Source organism: Haematobia irritans, chromosome 2, assembly GCF_050003625.1.
Source record: "Haematobia irritans isolate KBUSLIRL chromosome 2, ASM5000362v1, whole genome shotgun sequence".
In the NCBI taxonomy this organism is placed as follows: domain Eukaryota; kingdom Metazoa; phylum Arthropoda; class Insecta; order Diptera; family Muscidae; genus Haematobia; species Haematobia irritans.
The window spans coordinates 1,335,318-1,361,932 of NC_134398.1; the positions used below are offsets into that span (position 1 = coordinate 1,335,318).

General features: G+C 34.4%; 2 protein-coding genes across 13 annotated transcripts in view; both read left to right on the top strand.

Annotated features, from left to right (window-relative positions):
- Positions 1-20,310, top strand: part of sick (sickie) — a 275,969-nt gene extending 255,659 nt beyond the window's left edge. For all 11 annotated transcript variants that reach the window (XM_075293027.1, XM_075293028.1, XM_075293029.1 and 8 more), the window contains 4 exons: positions 15,750-17,578; positions 17,640-17,895; positions 17,953-18,432; positions 18,503-20,310. In XM_075293027.1, the coding sequence (XP_075149142.1) occupies positions 15,750-17,578; positions 17,640-17,895; positions 17,953-18,432; positions 18,503-18,622 (2,685 nt within the window). In that variant the 3' untranslated portion in view covers positions 18,623-20,310. The remainder of the gene's footprint in view (positions 1-15,749; positions 17,579-17,639; positions 17,896-17,952; positions 18,433-18,502) is intronic.
- A 2,720-nt stretch (positions 20,311-23,030) lies between these two features.
- Positions 23,031-24,499, top strand: COX4 (Cytochrome c oxidase subunit 4). 2 transcript variants are annotated; one of them, XM_075293038.1, is made up of 3 exons: positions 23,031-23,182; positions 23,640-24,073; positions 24,138-24,499. In XM_075293038.1, the coding sequence occupies exons 2-3, from the start codon at positions 23,662-23,664 to the stop codon at positions 24,272-24,274; spliced, it is 549 nt and encodes a 182-aa protein (XP_075149153.1). In that variant the 5' UTR covers positions 23,031-23,182; positions 23,640-23,661; the 3' UTR covers positions 24,275-24,499. The 2 variants fall into 2 exon arrangements, with proteins under 2 accessions (XP_075149153.1, XP_075149154.1); XM_075293039.1 differs by having other exon boundaries at positions 23,126-23,213.
- The last annotated feature ends 2,116 nt before the right edge of the window (positions 24,500-26,615 follow it).

A 26,615-nucleotide genomic window follows, 5' to 3' on the forward strand; every position in this document is an offset into this window, starting at 1 on the left:
GCGTGACGCTAAATACATATATTTTTTTCTTATTTAGTCAAGCCAAAGAAAGCAAGCAAAAACACAACTCTCAATCACTGAGCGCAGACAAACGAGATTTTCCATATCCACACCATAACCAGACGCATGCTCAAAAGAATACATCAACTAACAGCAGGCTGTTATAGCAGCAGATCGTGCTTGAAGACATCATTTGGACCGGCTATTTAAGATTTTAAATACAATTTTCATTACAGCTCTCATGGGGAGGAAGTTTAAATGATGCTTAGTTTTATGTTTAATGGCGTTGATCCGTTGATGGGAGAGATCTCGCCCAAAATGAAATTTATTCAAAACGATAAAAGCGTGACTTGGCTTAAGAAATTCAAACTTGCTTGTTTCATAGAATAGCAGATAGGGGGAGGAGAGAAACATTGTATATGAATAAAAAATTAAGATGAAGCAAAAAAAAATCAATTTCATAAACAAAGAAGTTTTTGTTATTTGATTTCTCAATACTCTTGGCTATAGAAAATATACATCCACTATTTACTATCGTCTAGGAGGTGGATGATATCATTTTGCGCAGTAATGGCAGCGGCAAGTGGTGACATAATAGAATTTCAATTAATTCTCAATGAAAAGAAACAAAAAAAAACGCTTTCGATTGCAGGCTTACAGATTCCATTCCAACTAAACCGCAGAGATATTCCAATAATAGAATGGGAATTTCAATTAATTTCGATGTTATATTCTCTCTTCGTCGAGATGTCAAAATGATTGCTTATCAAATCAATGTCAAAAATTATGACCTTTATTTTGAAAAGTTTTAAGATTTTTCATCGCCAGCAATTTACGACTGCGTTACAACTCAATTATTCAGTCGAATGGAAATGCAATGGAGTCCAGAGACAAATTCAGTGAGATGGAAGAATGATGAAATATTTTATTCTTTGATTAATTTACTCATAAATGTTCACTTAAAAACTAGCATCACGATTTGCGTTAGATTGATGTCAGTTCTTAGGAATCTCCTAGCCTTTGTTCGCTAGTATTTGGAGGGGAAAGAGGGTAAACAAGTTTATTTTGTTTTAAAGCCGGAGGCAAACAATTGTTAACAAACCGGTGATAATAACAAATTTCATTAAAAAGAAACAAAATCAAGCGTATGAAATCATGAGGGTGAAAAGGCTAAGCTTTATTTAATAGTACAAACAGTGCATGACGGATGACGGTGTCGAAGATAGTAATTTGATTTCGTACATAAACTCACTTACTGCATACTTTTAGGATTTTGACGGAAAAATAAAAAGACAGCTTCAAAATCTGAAATTCATTGGAATTTCTATATAAATATTATAAATTATTTTATGTAATATTCTCAGTCATTAATTCCATTATAAGTTCGTGGAATTGTTAAGCATTAACGCTACAGTGTTAGTAGCAATCTAAAAAATATTGCGATTTCAAGCAAAAAACAAAACAATTATTAATTTTCACACCTGCTCTTGAGACTCTAATTTTGCTTACTTCAGCATTAAAAATACGCTTGAATGAAGAAGGCACGAAAATGGACAAAACTAACCATGAACTTAACATTATACGCAAAGAGAACGCTCGAAAAATTATGTATGAAGAAAAGCTAATTTTAAAATTTGAAATTTTTACAGCTAAACAACGGTTGGAGATTCAAGTGGAGTTTTATTTTCTTTTTAAATTTTTACTTTTGACCCAGCTCTAACTTTTATAGTTCGAGTCAATGTTACCAGTATTGGGGATTTTTCCCCAAATTGGGGATATTTTTTCGTGAATGGGGACGAAATTTCTGAGTAGGGGACTTGGGGACTTGTTGGGGAATTTACATAAATTAGGAGATTTTTGTGGGGATTTTTTTTCGAGAAATCGATTTAATCTTTTTTAAAATTTTTTTTTCTATAGAACATTTTCTATAGAAATAAAATTTTTAGAAAATTTTCTATAGAAATAAAAATTTGTTAAAACAGATTAGAAAAGATTAAACCCCACAAAAATCCCGAAATTTATGATTTTATTTCTATAGAAAATCTTGTCAAAATTGTATTCCTATGTGGAAATTTTTGTCAACATTTTATTTCTATAGAAAATTTTGTCAAAATTTTATTTCTATAGAAAATTTTGTCAAAATTTTATTTCTATAGAAAATTTTGTCAAAATTTTATTTCTATAGAAAACTCTGTCAAAATTGTATTTCTATAGAAAATTTTCTCAAAATTTTATTTCTATAGAAAATTTTCTCAAAATTTTATTTCTATGGAAAATTTTTTAAAATTTTATTTCTATAGAAAATTTTGTCAAAATATTATTTCTATGTAGAAAATGTTCTCAAAATTTTATTTCTATATAGAAAATTTTGTCAGAAGTTTATTTCTATAGAAAATTTATGAAATAGCTCTTTGCAAAATCTACCAAAACATCAAAAATTCTACCAAACAATAAAAAATCTACCATTTCTGGTAGAATTCTACCAACTTTGACAACGTGTTACCACCCAATTTTACCACTTGAATATTTAGAGGTAAATTTTCGTTCATAAATACAAGGTGACCTAACTCCCATTTTCATATCTCCAGCATTTGGAAGATGATCATCAGTCTCTTGGTGTTGTGGTTCGAAATCTTGATCTTATTGCAGCTTGCTGGATTTGACAAAATTGTAATTTTTAAAGTATTACTGATTTTCTACAAACCTTTTGCTTTATTTGTTTTTTTTTCAAAAAAAAAAAAAAAAATACTTGTCAAAAAGGTATTGGGGATTTTTGTGAGGAATGTAAGTTTAAATTGGGGATTTTTGGGGATGAAAACATCACAATTTGGTTCGAGTGTTATTTGCGGCCAATGAGTGACTTCTAAATCAAAAGAATTTTTTGGATGAGGCAGCACTTCGTATATTAACCACCCCAATATAAGCACATACTCACACAAAAAAATCTGATACAATCACGAAATTGATTGATCCAATTTAAAAATTTGTTGACTCAATTAAATTTTTAATTGAATATTTTTAAAAACTCAATTAAGACTTTAATTGCAAAAGTTTTCCTGATTTTTTTGTGCTTAACACTGACAAATTATTGTCGAAGATACAATGATTTCTGGTCCTTAAAATACGAAACGTCCTTATCCTTAGAGTTAAACGATTCGACCTTAAAATGGGTATCTTTGATCCAATTTAAAAATTTGTTGACTCAATTAAATTTTTAATTGAATATTTTTAAAAACTCAATTAAGACTTTAATTGCAAAAGTTTTCCTGATTTTTTTTGTGCTTAACACTGACAAATTATTGTCGAAGATACAATGATTTCTGGTCCTTAAAATACGAAACGTCCTTATCCTTAGAGTTAAACGATTCGACCTTAAAATGGGTATCTTTACATACTCGTAAAAGAAAATTCTTTTGAATTGAGATTTGATTTGATATTATAGAAATCGTCATTAAATTCGATGAATTAAAAATAAGAGACGTCTACTAAGACTATGTTTTAGATACTAGATATGCTGCCAGTAGAGGTTGCTGGTGAGGAATGTAGTAGTTCCGAAACGGCAGTCCATCCAACCATCTTGCAGTCTAAAAGGTTTTGTCCACATAAATTTGACAAGCATACTTTTTCTATCTTGTGGTTTAAGCTGAAACCCAAAGAATAATAATTATTTAACCCTTTCGACCCCGAATTTTTATAGGTATCGCTAAAATTTTTTTTTTACATTTAATCATGTTGAAGTCATTTAAGAAGCGTCTAGCCAAAATTTCGGGTCGCCATGCCCATTCGTTTAGGCGGTAGAGAATGTTGCCTGTGGGCAACTTTGGGCAATTGTGACTACAAAATAGTTTGTTTTGTAATGATAGACATATTACGTTTTATTGGATTTTTGTTAAGTTTTTTGTTATTTTACAGTAAACAGATACTTAGATGCGCGCGTGAGTGGAATTTCAATCACGCTCAAACACATTCACGAAGAAATATTTGTACTCACGCACGCCATGTGGGTAGGAATTCACGGTCACGAAATGAAAAGTCATACTCGCGCACGATCACACATGAACAACGTTTATGTCTCACGCTTTCGCACGATTCACGACAATTTTCGTAATTCACGACAAATCTCGCGAGTCACGAATATTTTCGGAACACCACAATTTTCGTGGCTCAATAAAATTCTGGTAATTAACGAAATTTCTCGTGACTCACGCTATTGAAATCTTAAGCGTGATTAAATAAGTAAGAGTGATTAAAATCGGTGAGCTTCAATTTAACCGTGAACGTGAATTTGTTCGTGATTGTGACTTTTTGTGTCTGTTTTATTGTGAGTGTGAATTTTATCGTGAACATGAATTTTATTGTTAACGTGAATTTTATCTTGAGCGTGAGTTGGATCGTGAAAGTAAATTTTTATCGGGAGCGTGATTTCGGAGAAAGTTTACTCACTCACAATCACGAACACAATTTGATTTTTACTCAAGCTCACGCGCCACACATTTTTCTTTAATCCCGTTCACGCATATTCACGAGATTTCGTTTAAATTTCATTTACGGCTTCGCGTGAATCACGAAAATGTTTTGTTTTTTTTTTTTTGTTTTTAACCCATTTCAATTTAACTGGCGGTGTAAAAACCAAAGTATTATAAAGCGTCAATATTCGTGCTAATCCACTAGTATGTTGCCAAGAGGTGGCTTCCTCCCTTTTTACGATTCCTTCCAAATTCCCCACTGCACTGCAGATATGTTTTCCACATCATCGCCGCATTTCTCGTCACTGCGACATCCCAATTGAAGTTCAAAATTTTTTCAAAATCATTGTTTTTCAAACTTTTTTTCTCCAGGTCTTATGTTCAAAAATATGTAATTTTACTACCACAATTGCCCAAAGTTGCCCACAGACAACTTTTCAATTTTAAAAATTTCTCATCTGTTGTTTTTTTGCAATTCTAAGATTTGACTTCCAGAAATATTTTATTTGACTTGTACTACAATAGATTTAATAAAAACTTTCAACATTTTAGTTGTAATTTTTGAAAAACGTCACATGTATAAAAACCTCTTTTTAAATTCGCAAATATTTTTTTCTTGAGGTACGTGCGTATTAATGAAAATTTTTTTGCTAATTGACAACCAAATTAGCTGATTTTTCATTCAACTTGAAGAAAACACTTGTAGCTTTCGATACCGTTACAGTTTTATGAACAAAAACAAAAACAACGCTGACAGTGAGTCTCAAAACATAAAAAGTTGCCCACAGGCAACTTTAGGGTCGAAAGGGTTAAAAGGAAACCAGCAATAACAACCAACAAACGAAACTACATGAACAATCATCTTGCAGTCTAATAATCCCCTTTTTGTAGTACATATAATCCTATACTTTTTTAAATTCAAATTTCAATTATATTCCAAATTTTTCTTTGGGCGTATTTAATTACACAAAGCAATGTAGCCAATCAAAAATAAAACAAACAAAACGAAAGGCAACGGCAAACATTTTCAATTTATACAATAGTATTTTCCAAAAGTACTAAACCATGTAAAAGAAGTACTTTTCTCTAAGTTATCTGAAACGAAGAGTGAAGAACAATTTAAGCTAATTTTTTTTTCATTTACAAATGACTACAAAATGTTGATATAGGCGGGAGATGATGAGATTGACTTGGAGGCTGGATAATTGTCTATCAATAACCTTGAACTTTATTTTAGAGTAAATTGTTGGCAAATACAAATACGGTGGGGGTTTTAATTAAGAGGCTTTTCAATGGAAACTGAAAGTTAAGCAAAACTACTGAAAATAAGAGTCTGCCTGAATGGCAAGGCAATAAAAATGTGCTGAGGCAACAATTAATCGCACTTTGGCAATTTGTAGGTTACTTGAATACTACACGGAGAAACAGTTGATGTTAGTCATAAAGAAAAACGTTAAAGTTTACCATTTAGAATTTTAGAAAATTTTCGACAGAGCTTGTTTTAATTCTATCTACAAAATGTGCCTGTAGAAGTTATTTCTAGGACTGTTGTTTTGTCAGAATCAAGGCTTACATATACATATTGCCGCATTACCTTACTGTAATACGATTTTGTTATAATATTCTCACAATGCAGAGTTTTCTTTTAGTGCACGAGATACAAAAACTGGCCGCCTTTGAGCTTTTGAGTTGTCCGATAATTATTTTATTAACTTTTCATTTCAAACTTAACTAAATGAAATATACGGCTTTTTAATTATAACAATTATTTACAATAAAGCGATACCATAATTAAATGGTGTTCAATTTAGAGCAAGCAAGCAAGCAACCAGCCCCCTGTTGTGAGTCAGCGATTAAAACCAAATGAATAGAACCCAAACTCTGAAACAGCCATTTATCAACTAGTGTTCCCAAATCTGCATCCAATTGATAAGGTCTTCTTGTTATTTACAAGTTTTGGAATAAAAAATAAAGAAAAACAAAAACCAAAATGATTATTTTTTGTGTTAAGGTCAAGTGCTGTACCACTCTATCATCATTACATGTTCTACAAGACACAACGTCAATCATTAGGCCTTAGTATTTAGTCTTTATCATTATACAGCTGGCCGGAGCTACTAACCCCCATGCAGTGACCACGAATTGAAATCATATCAAATCGAATTGGATTGAATTGAATTGAAAAGAAATAAGACCGTAACACAAACACCCAGCAACACCCAGTACTCAGCAGCAAGTGTTCACTACTAGTCATTGGGATTGATTTCATGCGTAATTTATCTTATCTTGTGAAAATTTTGTTGCGTTTTGTTTTCGAAACTGGAACTTGATTTATTATTCCGTATGCGGTGCGTAGAGCTTCAGTCATCGGTGGCTGCCTGCTGGGCCTATTTCAAATGTTGGCCAGATATTAGTAAGTGAATGCTAATGACGACGACAGGCATCCATTAGTTGATTTATAACTGTCAAAAGTGATCGTCATCGTCATAACCGGCGTTGGCCAAAGAAAGCCAAGTTCAACAACAAAGAAAAGTTCGTTCCACAGCATCAGCTTGTCAGCTTATAATTACATGGAACATGAAGGAAATGATATTCGACAAGGGCTTTGTGTTTTTTATTGTTTTTTCATTTAATCTGCTAAAGCCATTTTTCACAACTAAAACTGTAGCCATGTTCAAGATGTCCATTCGGAAACACTTGAGTGGTATACTTGACATAAGTTATGGTTTTAAATGCTCCACTGTAACATACAAATCAAAGAGGTCAGTGGGCGTTGCAATGCAAGAACATACAGAGCAATGCAAGAGGCAACTTAACCCTGCAACATTTAAGGGTTGTCATACCAAATAAAATTTTTGTGACCGTATAAACCATAGCCCAATTATAAAAAGTATAACAAAGCAAAGTTGAAATGGAAATGGAAACTAAGATTTTGACCTTCGATTAACGATTTTGAGTTTGATTCGGAGTAAAAGATGCGTTTTCAACATAGTAGGTTTCGTGGAATTTTGAATTTTTATTACAGTATTACCCTAAAACCTCATTCACATTACACTTCCAAAATCCACTTTAACTAGATTTCAACTGTCGTTTGCCTTATAAATAAGGGATTTCAAATCCACTTTTAATAGATTTCGAGACTAATGTGTATGAGGTATAACAAAGAAGTTTGTCTTTAATTTCAAATAAATTTTGTGTAGGTTAGGTTAGGTTAGCTATAGTGGCAGCCCGATTTTTCAAGCTCACTTAGACTAAACAATCCATTATGATACCACAGTGGTGAACTTCTCTCTTATCACTGAGCGCTGCCCGATTCTATGTTAAGCTCAATGAAAAGGGACCTCCTTTTTATAGCCGAGTTCGAACGACATTGCAGTGAAATCAATTAGAAAAGCTTTGAAACACTCCGAAATGTCACCAGCATTACTGAGGTGGGATAATCCGCTGAAAAACATTTTGGTGTTTGGTCGAAACTGGGATCGAACCCACGACCCTGTGTATGCAAGGCGGGCATACTAACCATTGTACCAAAATATCTCCATAATGTTTCCAATTACACACAAAAACATTTTTTTCTGATTCAATCACGAAATTAATTGATCCAATTAATTTTTTAATTGAAATGTCTTCAATCACAGAAATGATAGTATCAATTAAAAAATTAATTGAACTTCAATTAAAAAATTAATTGATACTATTAATTTTTGTGATTGATTTTTGTTTCAATTAAAAAATTTGTTGATTCAATTAAATTTTTAATTGAATATTTTTTAAAACTCAATTAAAATTTTAATTGGAAAAATTTTCGTGAAATCTTTTCTCTGTATAACGTTTATAGAAGCTGAATCAAAAAATTAATTGATACAATTAACTTTTTAATCAAACTAACAAAAGTGTTTGAAAGTAGTTACGTTTTTACTTAAAAATTAATTGAGTTTAGCAAACAACATCGATTAAATGTTTAATTGAATTAATTCAAAATATAATCGAAATTTTCTACTGAAATCAATTAATTCTTTAATCAAGTATTTTTTGATGCCCAATTAAAACTGTGATTGATACTATCATTTTCATGATTGACAACAGTTCAATTAAAAAAAATTCTGCGTTATATACATTTTCATGTTACAGTGGGTACTATGATAGCTGTTCGTGCCGAAACCTAGATTTTTGAACGTTTACTTGTTTGAATAAATTAATTGCAACTGACAAAATGTAAAGCAATCAATGCATTGTAACTTTTGCATCAGAGTTTTGACAAAGACTTAATATTCTACATGTAAGTTTTGGTTGAAAAATCTAACTTAGTACGCAGCTTTATATGTTAGAACGGCATATCACATTATATGTGAAGCTCTGAACAAAGTTACGGCCTCGAGAGATAAACAGCCCCTGAAAAATATTTTAGGGGTCGGAAAATGGAATTGAACCCCATGTACACAAGCAGACCATTGCTTACGCTGGTTCTTAACTTCAAGCTTATTTCTCGTCTCTGTTCATGAGTGAGATGAAAATTGAATCGAACTATATTTGTTTAGAAGTGGTCGAATTCCATGGGATATTTTCGGTGTAGAAAGTCGTTAATTATATCAGGGAAAATGTTTACGCTTGTCGTATTCAGATAATTTTTGAAGTTTATATTATATAGAGCGCTTAAAATGTAACGTTTAGCGAAGTTTTTAACCAGACTGGAGCTGTTTAATTTAGATATAGAATCGTCCTAACTCTTCTTCAGTTTTTAATTGATATTCATATTTGGCACAAGATAACAAAATTAAAAAAAATCCATAAAATTTGAGTTATTCTTCACGATCAGAATGATTTAATTTCAATTATTTCACCAAAATGTTAGTGGAATTTTGTTATTCGTAAGGAGCGGAAATAAATCCAATCTCTCGGAATCACCATCAGTTTCAATGAAAGATCTGAAATATGTGATGTCTTGAAACGAAATCCGAGAAGGGTTCTACACACCCAAAGCTTCAAAGATAATCAAGCTTAGCATGCTGTCACTCAGCTTCGGGATACAATAAAATATTTTGTGGAGTTACTGAGGAGGGACTTAAGAAAATTTTATGGGTTTGAGACTTTCATTATCCCAAAAAAGACACCGTATGTGGAAACCCTACAGTTTCATCATTTACAAATTCTCTGTATGCCTCTGCGGATGACAAGTGCAACAGAAGTCACAATAACATATGTCAGCTTTTGGTCGGAATGTTTAAACAAAATACCCACAACAAGTAAACAAGGATCTCAGCTTACGGAGCAGGAGCGGTGGTTACACGGTCAACAATGGTTGCAACATAATTTTCGGTGGCTTGCAAATAAACTATAAAACTTGGGATTATGGCGGTAGTGGTGTTGATATGCACGAATAATGTTTGTCCACTCCAAACATAGGCCATGTGCAAGGCGTGCCAATTCGTCTGTCCGTGTCGGTAACCCGTAGTACAGGAAATTATGGAAATACTTTAAATTGTTTATTAGGTCACTCTAAATATGGCTGTTCTAGTAGTTGAGGGCTCAGCGAGCTTTTTTGCAATAGTTTTTATTGTTCAACGCCATCGTTTGTAGTTGGTTGCTGATAAAGAATTGTCGAGTTCTATTGCCTTTGTCAGATAACATATCGCATTAAATTACCACTTGCAGATATAATGACTTTGCGATAAACCTTTTGATTGTGCTCCATTAAATGGAAGTGTAACGAAGAAAACAAAAGAAATAGTTTCAATTTGGAAAACTTCATTAGAATCCCATGGTAAAATGTTCATTTATTTTAGAAATCTTTACTCTGCTTTCATGAGATTTAAATGCCATTGAACTTGAACACAAAACCGTTAACCGCTGCCAATGAAGCTCGCAAGATTGCATTACAATAGAGTAGATCTGATGTTTATAGCTTTGGCTTGCTTCTCCATGGGACATAAACTAGAGAATGAAAGCATTGTATACACCTTGTACTTATCCATAGTCGAAGTTGTTGCAAACTACAAACTATAGATGGACAGCAATTGCAACTTCAATGCTTACGCCAGCATCTATCCACCTTCCATGGCAGAGAACAATTCTCTATTGTTGGAGTGGTAAAAATCTGTGGCAAACACAACGGCAATACAAAGACCCAAAGCTACCGAGAAGACGCCTTGCGAGATGTGTCAAAATGAAAATATGGACGCTACCAACACAGCATTGCAGTTGGGTCCGTGTTCATGTTCATTTTCCATTTGTAGGGTGTCATGATGACTACTTGTTATTATTGTTGTTGGCTGCCATTACTATTCCACACAATGCCAAGAAGCACTTTGGCAATGTTGCAACATTAGAACTGGAAGAGGAAGAAAATGCAATTTCCAAGAGTTTTTTGTTTGGTTCTCCAAGAAGCCCCCAGTCTCACATCAGTGGCTCGTATCTGATTTTCTATAATTCCCCATTTTTCGTTGATGTGGCCGTTGTCGTTTGATTTTTTGCTTTCGAATGAAAAAAATCCCTTTTTTGCTGGAGTACATAAGTACTCTACTCCTTTCCCTAGTTTATGATGCAGCAGTCAACAAAAAGGGGTGCTTGGTGAAGCTGAAACTGCTACACGCTTCATTATAATTATACCCTGATGTCTGCTCGAAAGCATGAAGTAGTTTACGGGCGTGTAATGGTGGTATTGTTTTCAAAACATAACGAAATGTTATTGTCTTATAGGGGGAGTCGTCTATGTTACACCGCTATTGGCCATTACGATGCGGGGAGAGACACTGAATTCAAATAGCGAAGGTTTCAAGTCGCAATATCAGATGCCAACTCTGCCTCCAGAATTTGATTGTTGGCTGCGTGTATTAGTGCCACAGTCTGTCTTCGTTGCGTGTAACCAGTTCTACTACAACTTTTGAATGCTAACATGTTTTGTTTGCCTCCATCTAGAATTATTGAGAACATAGAAAACCTCTGATTGGTAATTGACAATTGACAACTTCGCCAGTAGAAGAAACTGCTCACGTTTAACCATAAAAAAAAACAATGAAAGATTTTTAGAAGCAGTCCAAGATGAAAGCATTTCATGATAATTAACACAAAACAAATGACAAAACTCTGGAACAATGATCCGTCAGTCTGAAGTATCTACCATTTTTCATATTCCATATGTAAGAGCTGATTAATATCGACTTATGTGAAGCTAAATCGTCCGTCCATATGTAAGGGAATGAGATAGAGAAACAATAGATTACTCCTCTGCCATCGATGACTAATGATGGCAGCAGCAACGCAGTTACGGCATACATTACGATATTTAATAGAATAGAAGAGGATTATTTATCTTCGACGTTTTCTCTTCCCTTTGCTTCATATTAATTCTATGTTAGTGTTTGGGAATATTTGGATATAAGATATCGCGAGGCAGCGATTTTTATAAAAATTTCATCTATGAGATCTGTTTGCTTAGCAAAACATTAATCTTAATTCCCAATAAAATATTTTTCGGGAATAAAAAAATAAATATTATTATGAGAAAAAGTAATGTTTACACAAAATCTTAAATAGTGGAGTTATACCCGAGACCGATGTTAAGTTAAAATATGTACCTTATATAGGAATACTAATGAAATTGAGAGCTGCTATGTGGAAGCGCTTTCGGTCAATATTTTGTAAAATCTTACAGCGCCGAGCGATATCCCTTAATACTAATGCGAAGTGATCAAATAAGTTTATGAATATAGGATTTTGAAAGATTAACGGTTCAGGAGCGTTCTAGAATATTTTTATTAAGTCAAAAAATTTAATGAATATTCAAATAACTTGGAGTAGACCCAATTTAGATAAACTATGCCCCATGTTCCGAAATTCGGAATGGCAAGAATTTACTTCTCTTACAACGAAAAAATAGAGATACTCGCAGACTTAAATCCAATTCTAATTTGATATTGTCAATTTTTTAAATTTATTAGTTTTAAAATTAAGAAAATATCGCCAAATGAAAATTTTAGGATTTGCAATTCCAAATATCGGAACATGGGTGTATATGTTATGTTACATATTGTTGCGAGCTTATAGTACGAGTTCAATATGTCGATCGTGAAATAAACAAGCGAAGTACTAACGAAATGAACTTAGGGCAGATTCCTCCCAGAAATAAGAATTCCACCACACACACAAAAAATTTTTTCTCTGATTCAATCACCAAATTAATTGATCCAATTAATTTTTTAATTGAAATGTCTTCAATCACGAAAATGATAGTATCAATCAAAGTTTTAATTGGGCATAGAAAAAATTCTTGATTAAAAAATTAATTGGTTTTTTCAGCAAAATTCAATTAATTTTTTAATTGATTCAATTAAAAATTTAATTGATGTTGATTGCAAAACGCAATTAATTTATTAATTAAAAAAGGTAACTATTTTTAATTACTTAGTTAGATTGGCTTAGAGTTTTTATTTGGATTAACAAATGATTGTTTGAAATACATTTTTAATTAAAAAAGTAAAAAAAATCAGCACTTTTTTTAACTGAATTAGTCTTCCGAATTTGATTAAAAAGTTAATTGTATCAATTAATTTTTTAATTAAACATTTTAAAAATTTCAATCATTGACTTAATTAACTTAATGTTTCTATCATGATTAACAAGTTAATTGTATCAATTAATTTATTAATTGAAAAAATTTTCAACTTCAATTAACTTTTTAATTGGAAATATTTTGGTGATATTTTTTCTGTGCATATTGCGATACCCACACGGACGAAAAAGACTGATTTTTCATATGCGAATATGAGTTTAAAAATAATATGTTTAGACACAAATTGTTTAACACAATATTTTTAAGTGCAAGCATATAATGTTCATAAACTAGTATAAGGATTCCCTTTTTTTATTAAAACTTCCGTTTTATGCAGTTGTCAGTAACAGAATGACATTTTTTTTATTTGCAATAAATTGTAAAATGATTTTCTTGGCTTGTTTTTCCAAAAATAATATTTAAAGTATTTTTATTATACAAAGTGCCAACACTAGCATAACATGTTTGGGACATGTATGTTAATATTTTAGAACATATTATGTGTGGGATATGCTTAGATGCAAACATATATTAATTTAAAAATAGCCTATAAACATATATGTGTTTAGAAAAAGAGACCTAGAGAGTATGCTGCAAGTAAAATAATAGAAGTAACCAATTGGAGCCTTAAAAATATATCCGCACAAAGATAATGTCATTAAAATTTTTTTCTACCAGTGTATGCCCTAAGGTGAAACCTAAGGTGAAAATGTGTTTGCGGTATATGTTACAGAAGGGATTTTTTTGAGGGTACAGTCTTTTGTTTGTGTATATAGGACATTTGTATATGATGTAGCACTGGCCCTCTGTATGATCCCGAAATGGATAAAATACAATGATCTAGGAAATTGGCAGTGACCAACCTAGCACAGGACTGGTACCGATGCTCCAGTTTATGACTATTTTTAAATTTTCACATAATTTATTAATTCCTATACTCTACTTATATTAAAATCTTATTGAATCTATAAAATTACTAAAATAAAGTTATTAGAATAATTTGGTGTTCCACTTTTTCCAAAAGTGTTTCCTTTCTGGTGCGATCCGGTTGCTCTAAATGAAACAGGTTCTTAAGAGGAAGTTAGGAAGGGTAATAAAATCATCTTGTCAATTCAACGAAGAGGAGGCATACTCTATGAACAAAATGAATTTTCTACAAATCTAGTTGGACTTGTACATTCATTAACAATATTCATCCCAGGAAACTTACATTAGTCCTCTCGTTAATAATTTTAAAACAATTTTTCAAACTTTTATCTATAGTTTTAAATTGCTAAACATGGAATTTCCTTTCACACAAATAATGATTAATGTAGAAAAGTGATAATAGAGTGCCAAGTTCATTATAAGTTGGACATAATCAAATTGTTTAGAGGTAAGGGCAATGGCGTGTCATTGATATTTTGTCTTTTTATTTCCTACCACAATGACCAAAAATGATGTGATACTAAACCCTAAACTAGTTCTATAGATTACATAAACTTTGTGATCCTTTTAGACATGATAGGGTCATTCAATATACCCGTTCCCACAGAATTGTTCATAGAATTTGAGTGTTCGTTTTTTTTTTGTCAGCTTTAGTTCAGATGGGAAGTCGTGCTACACACATTTTGTCATTTACTGTCAGCATCACGTAGAAAATTCAACATAAAATTTGATTACGGCGACACCGGAATATTACCCCCTCACCAAACTGGCAATGACTAGGTTCCCAAACTTCTGTACACGGTTGAATACAATGGAATTGAATGAATCCTTGCACTGGTGTGGAGCACGATACGGAAAAAGAATGACAAATAGGAAACTACTATAACCACCATCTATTCACAGGCATTTAGAGCTTTAAATTGGAGTTTAATTTTACCACAAAAAATATTGGCCAACATTGCCATACCAAGCACCAACCGAGATTTAAGTTTATGTTGGTAAAAGTTTGAGTTAAGTAAAGATTTAATGTAGTTGCATGAAAGTCAACTCGCATTGCATAAGCACTATTGGATGATGTCTACAACGTGAGTTAAGTTTCAATAAAATATGCTGGAGAGTGTATGTAGTCAACTAAAGTTTGTATATACATACTTAGCCATTAAGCAGAAACAGCAGGTGCTGCATATTTAATTAGAGAGGGGCTATGAAGAAATAACCCAGAATGGTATAGGGTGTTCGCGGAATAACTGCAATGAGACAGGAAAGCACCAAGACCTTGGCATTCTCCGCACATTGAGTGAGTCGCAAGTGAACACGGATGAACGACAACAAACTCGTTGCGGCATAATTGCTTTTAAACGGCCTGTGGAAAGGCGTACATTTTTGCGACTAATAAAACTTCTCTTCTCTTGCCATGAGTCCTTAATCTTCAATGTGGCCATACATAAGCAAACAGTTTGTGGGAAAAATAAATGACTCAATTTTCTAATTTGTTAGTAGGAGCATCCTGGCCTCTGCCAAATACCCACAATTAGATGTGATGCCAGCCACAACGTGGTATGGAACACTTTAATCACCAAACACAAATCGACGTAATGAGTTTTCCAATAGACACGTTATAAAATCAATTTGGTTAATACCGCATGACAGGAGATCTGAGAAAACTCTTAAGACTTATGAGATAGCGCACCATAGCCGAAATGTGCTCGTGTAGTTTAATAACGACAACAACAAACATTTAATTTAATTTATTTTCTTAAACCAATTCACTTCACTTACCCTAATTCCCCCCTCTTTTTTTCTTACAGGCTCATGTGGTAAATGCATTTGAGCAATCGCTTTCCAACATGACATCACGTCTTCAGCACCTGACAGCCACTGCAGAACGTAAGGATGGCGAATTAACGGATATGCGCCAGACCATAGAACTTTTGCGTAAACAGTCAATACAGGCAGGTCTCACTACTGCTCATATGCAAAGTATGGGAGTCCAAACGCAAAGCCAGTCACAGAATGATTTGCTCAGCCAGAAACCACCACCACTGCCACCTTCGGTTCCTGGCCAACATATGTCGAGGGCTGGACAACATCACCTGCAACAGCAGTCGGGAACAAATGGCTCTACGGGAGCCATGCAAAGACATCATAGTTCAGATTCAATGTGTTCGGTTAATTCCATTGGTTCTTCGTGTTCGACGCAGGATAAGAAGCAAAAGAAAAAAGGCTGGCTGCGCAGTTCCTTTACGAAAGCCTTCTCACGTAATGCCAAAATTTCCAAAACTAGTCGCCATGTAGGTCACAATCAAGGCCAGCACAACAGTAATTTGTCTATCAATCCTAGCGAAAATGGCAGTCATGCTATGGGCCTCAATAAAACTAACGGGCATACACATGGAGAGCCACCGGGACTTTCGGCTTTGGCGACACAGCCCGCCCCTCCTTTGCCGACCTCACCAACCAAATCAAGTCCAGCCAAGACTGTAACGCTCATAGACAATGCCAAGCCCATAGATGCCATAGATCATGAGGATACCAACCATGTGGTCGAGGACCTGAAAAAACAACTCAGGGAAAAGGATTTGGTCTTAACGGACATTCGACTTGAGGCTCTTAGCTCTGCTTCCCAATTGGAGAGTCTTAAAGACACCGTCAATAAAATGAGGGCAGAGATGATGTCACTCAAACAGAATAACGAGCGGCTACAGAAGATGGTTACCAGCAGGTCCCTAGCTGGCTCGGAAGCTTCCTTAGGTAATGCGGTTAGTCCAAATGGCTCCATTGGTGAATCCAGACGATACTCTTTAGCTGACACTAACTCCCGGCCACCTATGGAATTACCCAAAAGATTAGAAGAAGAGGTGGAAGAGGAGAATATACCACCGGCTCCGGCACCCGAACCACCACCACCTCCATTATCTCCAACCACCCACATTGATTTGACTCCACCTCCCCCCGCTCTTGAAGCCATATCCAGTCCAACTCATTTGCCCACCACTGCCGAGGAGTTGCCAGATGTGAGCGATGGCAAGAAGATTGCCATAGCCTGTTACCTGGGTCAGCCCGAATCGTTTACCAAATATTGTGAAGAAATGATGGAAGTCGATGATTTCTATGCCAATAGCTCAATGATAGGCAGCAATCTGGATGAAAACGGTGAACGCAAAACATTCCCCACAGCCAGCCCTAACGAGTTTGTTATTGCTTACACATACATTTCGGGCAAGACGTCATGGCAAAATCTGGATTACATTGTGAGAAAGACATTCAAGGACTATGTGTCGCGCATAGATCCGGGTACGAATTTGGGATTGAACACCGATTCCATTACATCCTATCATCTGGGTGAAGCTAAGCGGGGTCCTGAAATGGGATTCCCAGAATTGTTACCCTGTGGCTATATTGTGGGAAACGTTAGGACTCTGTACATATGTCTACAAGGTGTAGGAAGCTTGGCGTTCGACAGTCTAATTCCACGTAGTATTGTCCACCGTTATATAAGTTTGTTGACCGAACATCGGAGGTTGATACTATGTGGGCCTAGCGGTACGGGTAAATCCTATTTAGCCCGACGATTAGCCGAATTTTTAGTGGCACGTTCGGGTAGGGGTAATCCTTCCGAAGCTATAGCCACATTCAAGTAAGTTGTATTCATGTATTCATTTTCATTAGAGATATAATTTGCTTTGGTTCTATTGCAGTGTGGATCACAAATCCTCAAAGGAGCTAAGACAGTATTTGGGACATGTGGCCGAACAGGCCGCCATAGCAAATGGAGCTTCAGAATTGCCTTCAGTGATAATATTAGACAATCTACATCATGCTTCAGCTTTGGGAGATGTATTCTCTTGTTTGTTGAGTGCAGGTCCAGCAGCAAAATTGCCATGCATTATTGGTACAATGTCTCAGGCTACGTGCAATACCACCAATTTACAACTACACCATAACTTCAGATGGGTAAGTGGATTGTCTAGTAGTGTAGGGGCTGTCTAAAGTCAACTCTTATCGTTCTAGGTTTTAACAGCCAATCACATGGAACCGGTTAAAGGATTTTTGGGACGCTTTTTGCGCCGACGTTTATTCCAAATGGAACTACAGACCCAACACTCCCAGCCAGATTTGGCCTCCGTTTTGGCCTGGTTACCCACAGTTTGGCAACATATAAATCGCTTTTTGGAAGCTCATAGTTCCAGTGATGTAACCATTGGACCACGATTGTTCTTGGCCTGTCCTCTAGATCTAAAGGAGTCACAAGTTTGGTTTACAGATATTTGGAATTATCATTTGTCGCCATATTTAATAGAGGCTGTAAGGGAAGGTGTGCAATTATATGGCCGCCGAGGAGGAGCATGGAATGATCCATCGGCATTTATACGCAATTCATATCCCTGGCCATATGGACCTGACTCTGTGCCACCACTAAGGCAAATAAATGCCGAAGATGTAGGTTTAGAGGGTGTGGCAGCTAGTAGTGGAGACAATCAAGACCCATTGGTGGGTTATAGAAAATTTAATGTATTCATTGAAATAAATCTAATTTTTCTTGGTGTTTGTTAATTTTTAGTTAAACATGCTAATGCGGTTACAAGAAGCTGCCAATTATTCGGAAAATCAAGACCAAGAATCCGACTGCGCCAGTTTGGACTCAAATATAACACCAGATAGTTCGGCAGGAGCTGAATGAGATCAGGCCAATGATGTGTCCGATCGAGACCATCATCCCCTGTGGCAATGAATCAACATGCAAACGCAAAATGGTTTTCTTTGATATGCATGGCTATAAATCCGCTAGCAACAAGACATAGGCAATAATAGCTAAAGTATGCAGAAATTATATACAGCTTTTTTCCAAAGTTTATATACATACAACTGATTTATATAATCCTCCTCTTAACAATGACTCCAATGACGTAACATTTATATATGTCATATTTACAACAACAAAAATACTTTTTTATAAAACTAAAATATCTAAAACTATCCATGTAAATCTGTATCTTTTAAAAGACCCCTTTTGTATATTTTATATAAGGAAGACCCAAGAATTCAAAGACTTTTTAGGGAATCCCCAAATCCAGCGAAAAAAAGGAAAATTAAAAGAGCAGCTGACATAATTGTAAGAAATTTTTTTCAAACTCTGTAAATGCCAAATTCTGCGTCAGTGATTTTCAAACTCCAATAACTCTTTAAATCTAACAGCACAAAACAAAGTAAGAATAGATTGGAAAATGAACAGATGGATATTGAAGCACTTGCACTACTTTCTGCAAATTAACAAAAAAAAAAAAACTCAAGCACAAAAGAAAGCAGTTGCCCAAGTCATTATACAATGGAAGAAAAGCGGACAGTACAACACAAAACGGTATTGGTATAATTCAAAATTGCACTTTTTAGCCGCACTTGTTAAAAATGCAAATTTTTTATAAATCACCATCCCCCTCTATCCCATTAATATTGCACCAACCTAAACAATTAAAATCATTAGTCAAATCAAAAGATTATTAAAGTGTTTGGAGTTTGAAAATCTTCTTAAGGCGCTGGATGACTTGAAAAAAAAACGAAAAACAAAAACTCAATCATGCATTGGAAAAATAATTTTAACATAAAATGTTACTATGTACGTTCAATATAAATTGTCGCTAATAAAGAATAATCTACTTTTATATTTAGAGATGGAGCATGATGGAACGGGTAGAATATCAGGTCTCCAATCGAACATGTGTAAATTGTAAATAATACTTCATATTAAGCCAAATTATTATATATAACTAACAAGAAATTAACAAAACTAACCAGAAGTCATTAAGTCCAAATTATAAAATAAAATTCTATACACACAGCCATAAAATAATAGCGAATAATAATACTCCCCTCTCCATAGTATCCCATAAATTATTGACCTTTTATATATTGTATTACACCAATTATTACAATCCAAAAATAATAATAAAACAAAAATCATATACAAATTAATCCAACCACCAGATTCAACAGAAAAATCAATAAATATAGCAAAATTTCTGTTTGTGTAACTTAAATGAATAAAATAATTATTAAAGCTTGTTATAGTTTTTAGTTGACTTTGTTTTCTCCATATTTTAATATTTTGAATGCAGTTTGTTTAATTTTTGGTATATAGTAAGAGAATGATGATAATAGCTTAAATCAATAAAAACAAACAAAACTATTATTCAAAGATATTAAAAACTAAGTTCATATTTTAGATGCAAAAGAAATAAATGAAGCAAGAAAGTGAAAGGAGCATAATGAAATGTAAAATCAAAATAATTTATAATTTAAAATTATTAAAATAAAACATGAAATGAATGCTATAAAATTATGAAAGGAAAATAAAACATTTTTCAAACATTATACCTTTTTTTTAATTTTTATTGGGTAGCGAAAACGACAAATGGGGATTTTTTTAATGTTTCGAAATTTATTCCGATAAAACTTGTAACAGAGTAAGCAATCGAAGTATTGTCTATCACTGGTAACATACGGATATCGCGCCGAAAAAACGACTCAAGCCACGAATTAACCCAATTTTTCGTTTCCTCATAATTCAATAATAATCATGTGCAGCAGCAGAGAATGAAGCCGACCCATTTTGGTCGGCGGCGGCTACCACTAAATTTTTGCCTACGGCGGAGGCGGCTTGACGGCTAAGCCGATAAAAAATTGTCTGTTCGGCGGCGCAAAATTATCTATTATAAAATCAATTTGAAGTTTTCCGAATTGTAATGAGATTAGTTGTACAACCAATCTTACAATCTAATTTACATTTCATTCAAATTTTTGTAAAACTATTATAGCAACTTGATACTAATGATTGAAAGTGCAAAGTTCAAAATTTTGGCAAAAACTCTAACAAATATTATTAAATTTTTCTGATATAAATCAATATTTTAGATTAATTGGCGGCTAAATTTGACGGCGGCGTCGACTGCTAAAAACGGGTCGGCGACGGCTAAAATCGGCGGCGCGACTCGGCGGCTTCATTCTCTGTGCAGCAGAGACGAATAAAATCTAAATTCGGTTGTACAACTAGTCTCGTAGGGGGTCGGATTCCATTAATTTGATTTTGATGTTTTGGTTTCACTTTCCAAATCGTCTTTCGACATTTCTACGCTTCTCCTCCTTATAAGCTTCGGAGAATAATCGAAGCGACTCAGCTGTCCTCTTCAAATTGAAGAAGTATATCGAAACTTGCCGCAAATGTGGGCAAGAACCAGAAAATGAAGCCGACCCATTTTTGTCGGCGGCTGTTGACATTAAATGATTGACTCCGGCGACGGAGGCTTGACGGCTAAGTCGATATAAATTTATCCACTCGGCGGCGGACAATCATCCATTATAAAATCAATTTGAATGGTAATGAGATTAGTAGAACAACCAAGCTTACAATCAAATTTACATTTCATTAAAATTTTCTGAGCTAAATTTTTGTGAAACTATTATAGCAGCTTCAAATTGATTGATTGCAGGTGGAAGATTCAAAATGTTGGCAAACAATATGACAATTAATAATATAGTTTTCTGAGGTAAATCGATATTTTTGATTCGGCGGCGGCGTCAACTGGCAAAAAATGGTCGGCGGCGACTGAAATCAGGGGCGCGACCCGGCGGCTTCATTCTCTGCCAAGAACTTGACATATTGAGAACCAAAAACCAGCTATCAATCCGTCGCCGCTAGGAGCAAAAAATTAGCTGCAGCTGACAAAAATAACGTTTTTCGAACATATATATTCGATATGATGAATATTTTTTTCTTTCCGATTTCGAATGGAGTGTTACAATAATTCACTTAGAGAAACTTGGAAACGCTCAGATAGATATATCAACATCATTACTGAGGATGTAATGAAGGCGCCGATTTTTGTCCCCTCCGCCGATAATATCGCCCATCTCGACACATTCTTTAAAGTCCTAAAAATTTTAAAATGTTTCCCAATATCTTTCCAAATAATTTAATATTTTTCCCAAATCAATTCAATACTATGATTCTATACACCTAGACTTCGCTTAGCGTCGTTTCGTTTTGCGTTGTTTCGAAGTTGCGTCGTTGCTGAATTGGTACAAGTTTTCACTTTGCGTCGTTAGATTCTCGAAGTTGCGTTGTTATCGTTCTTATCTGTCTCCAATCTTTGCATAGTTTGCCATAGAAACTCATAACTCACTTTGCGTCGTGTTTTTTGGAACGTATCTGCGGCGCGAGATATAGTTGTAATAATTTAGCAAAAATCATACACAAGAGATATCAATTAAATTTAATTTTGATTTTAAGATTGTACGATTAATCACATCGGTTCATACACAGATAATGAAGCCGCCAATTTCAGTAGCCGGCTACCATTTTTTGCCAGTCGACACTGCCGCCGAATATGTCGACTCAAAATTAATCAACTATGTATATCGATTTAAACCAGAATGTATTAGCAATTGTCGTATTTACTAACAAATGTGTAAAACTTTTGCTCAGAAAAAAAGAATGAAGCCGACCCTTTTTTGTCGACTGCGGCTGAAACTAAATGTATGCCTCCGGCGTCGGCGGATTGACGGCTAAGCCGATATAAATTTGTCCATTCGACGGCGGCCAATTATCCATTATAAAATCAATTTGAAGTTATTCGAACGGTACGAGATCAGTTGTACAACCAATCTTACAATCAAATTTAAATTGCATTCAAATGTTCTGAGCTAAATTTTTGCAAAATTATTATAGCATCGTGAAATTGATTGATTGTGGGTGGAAGGTTCAAAATGTTGGAAAAAATACGACAATTATTATTATTTTATTTTATTCTTCTGATTTAAATCGATATTTTTGATTAATTGGCGGCTAAATTTGAGTCGAGATGAGTCGACATAGTCGGTAAGATTGGTTGTACAACTAATCTCATTATCATTGGAATAACTTCAAATAGATTGTCCACCGCCGAATGTATAAATCTATATCGGCTTAGCCGTCAAGCCGTCACTGCCGGACGCAAACATTGTGACTGGACATATCGGCTCTGCAGATATTAGTAGCTTCACTCATCATTTGCTGATTGTTAATTCGTTTGCAACTCCTACTACGTCAGATACACTAACTTAACGAATACACAAGAACGGTTGTGATTTTGTTGACAGTCATATGAGGGTACAACTCTGTTGATAGCTTTGACATATGTTACCACTTCTGCCGTGACAACCCTGTGGTAGTAGATTTTTTTCTTTAACGATTGCAGGCTAGTGAAAAGTGAGTCAAGTTTCCCAAAATTTGTGGAAAAGTAATAACATTTTTCTTATTTTGTGAAGAAATATTTTAATTGAGGAATTCTAATTTTAAATTGTTTTTTGGATTCATTAAATTCCAATAGATTAGTATCTTTTTTTAATGAACTATTTAAGCAGAAAAAGTATAGCGTTGGTGGTTGTGTAACCTTAGGTTGAATGCCAATACAAAGACTAAAACGTGAAAAAATCAATTGAACAGCTATTATCTCTGCAATACAGAAATTAAAAAACAAAATTCATTTGCATATTCCAAAAAGTTGTTTGAAGTATTTTTGTTGCAAAATTTTCTACAAGTATATTAGAATATTGTATTACATAACCTCTACCCGGTCATTACGTTGCCAAACATTCTGTACTGCCCGAAAAGGATAGAATCTTATAACAATACATGCTAATAGTTTTCATTTATTTGTTTCCAGATTTCGATCACATACCTTTACAATGGCTCTACGCGTTCTTAACATGGCTTTGCGCCGTCAATTGGCTGCCCAATTGCCCCGTACATCTCAAGTAGGCAGCGTAGCCTCTGTCCACACCTTGGACAAAATTGGCAAACGCGAAATTGTTGGCTACGGCTGGAACGGCACCGCCTGCTATGTTGACCGTGTCGACTACCCCATGCCCCCAGTTCGCTTCCGTGAGCCAACCAACGAAATCAACAACTTGCGTGAAAAGGAGAAGCAAGATTGGAAGAAATTGAGCATGGAAGAAAAGAAGGCTCTTTACCGTGCCAGTTTCTGCCAAACTTTTGCCGAATTGAAGGCTCCAAGCGGTGAATGGAAAATGCATTTGGGCATGGGTTTGTTGTTCGCAAGTGCTGCCATCTGGGTTTGCATTTTGATGAACTTGTTCGGTAAGACTAGAACATTTTTATCATCAGCCCATCCAGAGATTTATGAACATTTTATTTGTTACAGTCTACGATGAATTGCCTAATACCTTCGATGAAGAGCACCAAAAGGCCCAATTGAAACGTATGCTCGATTTGGAAATCAATCCAGTCACTGGCCTCTCCTCCAAATGGGATTACCAAAACAAGAGATGGAAGAACTAAGCGTATTACCAACTGTGGTGAAAATAGTAATTTCTTTTATAAATTTAAGCCGACTCCAAAGTCAATGTTTGGCCCATTTGTTATTGTAACTTGAAGAGATAGTAGTAGAAAAGGGCTAGGCTTCAAATTATAGTCAACTTAAAAATCAGTTTACGTTAAGAAAAACAAAAAGGATGAAAGAAAAATAAAGTCTGCAATAATGGTGTGCTAAAACAATATAGACAACTTTTTTCATTGTCAAGAAAAACAAAATCGATAATAATGATGTTGATAGCTCAAAGGATTTATAAATCAATTTATCGTTGCTGTGGAAAAGCATTCCGGGGTGTTAGTACTTAATTATTAGTATATCTATTGTATACTAATCCTATGCATTATTCACCTCTAATGGAGTAATTGACTCAGTGACATTATTTGATCATGAAGGAATGTTCTTCCCACAGAATCGTCCACACATTCGTGTCAACCAAACGAATAAGGCAACCTGCTGCAACATATGTACTTTCCACTTTGATGTAAGAGCAGCTCATCAACTGTGGTATTACAATAGACTGAATATTCTCAGTGGAGCGAAGATATTTGTTGGTAAGATCTGTCGTTCAATACACCACAAAAATATTGATATGTTTGATGTGTTGTTCGCAGAGTATAGATCTATCAGAATGAAAATTTTGAATTTTATGCTCTTTAAATTTTATGAAATTTTGATGAATAGTCAAGACCAAAATTATACACTTTCGAAATTTTTAGAATGGACAAAGTCGTTCAAAAAAGTCGAATTTTCCGAAAATTTACATTCGACTGTTCCTCTTAATCCATGGTTGAATTTTGAATTACTCTCTACAGATTTTTCAATATAAATAGGAAAAACACAAAAGTTCATACAAATAAAAGAAACCTTTAAAACATTCGGTTCCAACTGCAGAATTATACCCAATGCATAATTATGGGAATTGTTGTAGTCAGTAAAATTATAAAATAATATTAAAATTCGGTTACAGTGGCATTGAAGAACACCAAAAGTAAATTTCGTGTTTTCTCTATATTATATTTAAATCGATTCAATGATGGGGAGCTGTATCACATGGTAACCACATCGTGAGGCCCTCAATATATTGACGAATAATTTTAACTCGAACACTACAGGAAAAAGCGCTCTATTTTGATAAACACTATGTTTTGGCACTCAACAGATTCCAGAATTCGATCACATACCTTTACCGCCAGTTGGCTGCGTGATAAGGGGAAGCATGATTGGAAGAAATTGAGTCTGGAAGAGGAGATATCCTACGAAACTTGATAAATACCCTATTGTGTCGCTCAAGGGACAAGTCAGGAGATTCGCTTCCGAGTGTCTACCCCAAAGAAGCATTGGGGATGGAAAGACATTGGCCAGCAAATTCAAACTGGTTAAAGAAACTAATAAGTTACAATGGTGCCATTGTTATGCCTACATGCCATAATAGGCTACGTGATATAAGGGATATGAAGTATGCGTCTGCCGTTATAACCCAACAGTGGTACGTATGTTATTTGTTTATTGTATTGTAGGATTGTAAGAATAAAACATTTCTACATTTATCCTCTAGACTTATAGCACAATATAAGCATAATAAATGGATTAAAGAAATAGGATTCATGGTGATATACAAAAGGCAATAAAGTCCTTGAAACAATTCTAAATAAACTAACTGAAAAAAGCTATGCTTACCTTATCCTAAGTAGTATATTTATTTTATTTCCCGATACACGCAATAGTTTCTTACATTGTCATGTCTAGCACTTTATGCGACGACGATTTCCTTATTCACGTATATCTCACAATTTAATGCAATTATTCAACACATCAAAGTTTTGCGCGCTTTTGAAGGTAGTTAATTTAAGTCGCGTTGTTCAACAAATAATAAATTAGTGTCGATTAAGGAAGGCAAAACACCATTAAGGAAGGTAGCACTATCAAAAATTCCAGATTTGTTGTCACTAGTTAAGCACAAGAAAAATTATTTATTTGACGAAATCGATAGGAAGCCAACGTTTTAACGGTATTTACCAGTGATGGAAATTTGAACGTTGAATACAAAAATGTTGTCTCTGATGGATGCATATGTAGCTGGGTTCACGAACTTTTTCCGTAGCCAGTAAAGAGAAGTACTAAGTTAATTGTACCATTTTTTGTTCTGTTTTTTTTGTACTTGCAATTTTGATTTCCTTTTGTTAAATGTTCGGTTTTCGCAGCGAAATCCCATACGTAAAACTACCGAAATATTTTTCCATTTGTAGCACTTTGTTTTTTTTTTCGAGTCGAAAGACTGACGTAATGCCCCTGCCAGCATTTCAAAGT

Coding starts and splice junctions, on each gene's coding strand:
- COX4 (XM_075293038.1), top strand. CDS start 23,662: ATGGCTCTACGCGTTCTTAACATGGCTTTGCGCCGTCAATTGGCTGCC. Junction 24,074..24,137: donor CATTTTGATGAACTTGTTCG/GTAAGACTAGAA, acceptor TATTTGTTACAG/TCTACGATGAATTGCCTAAT.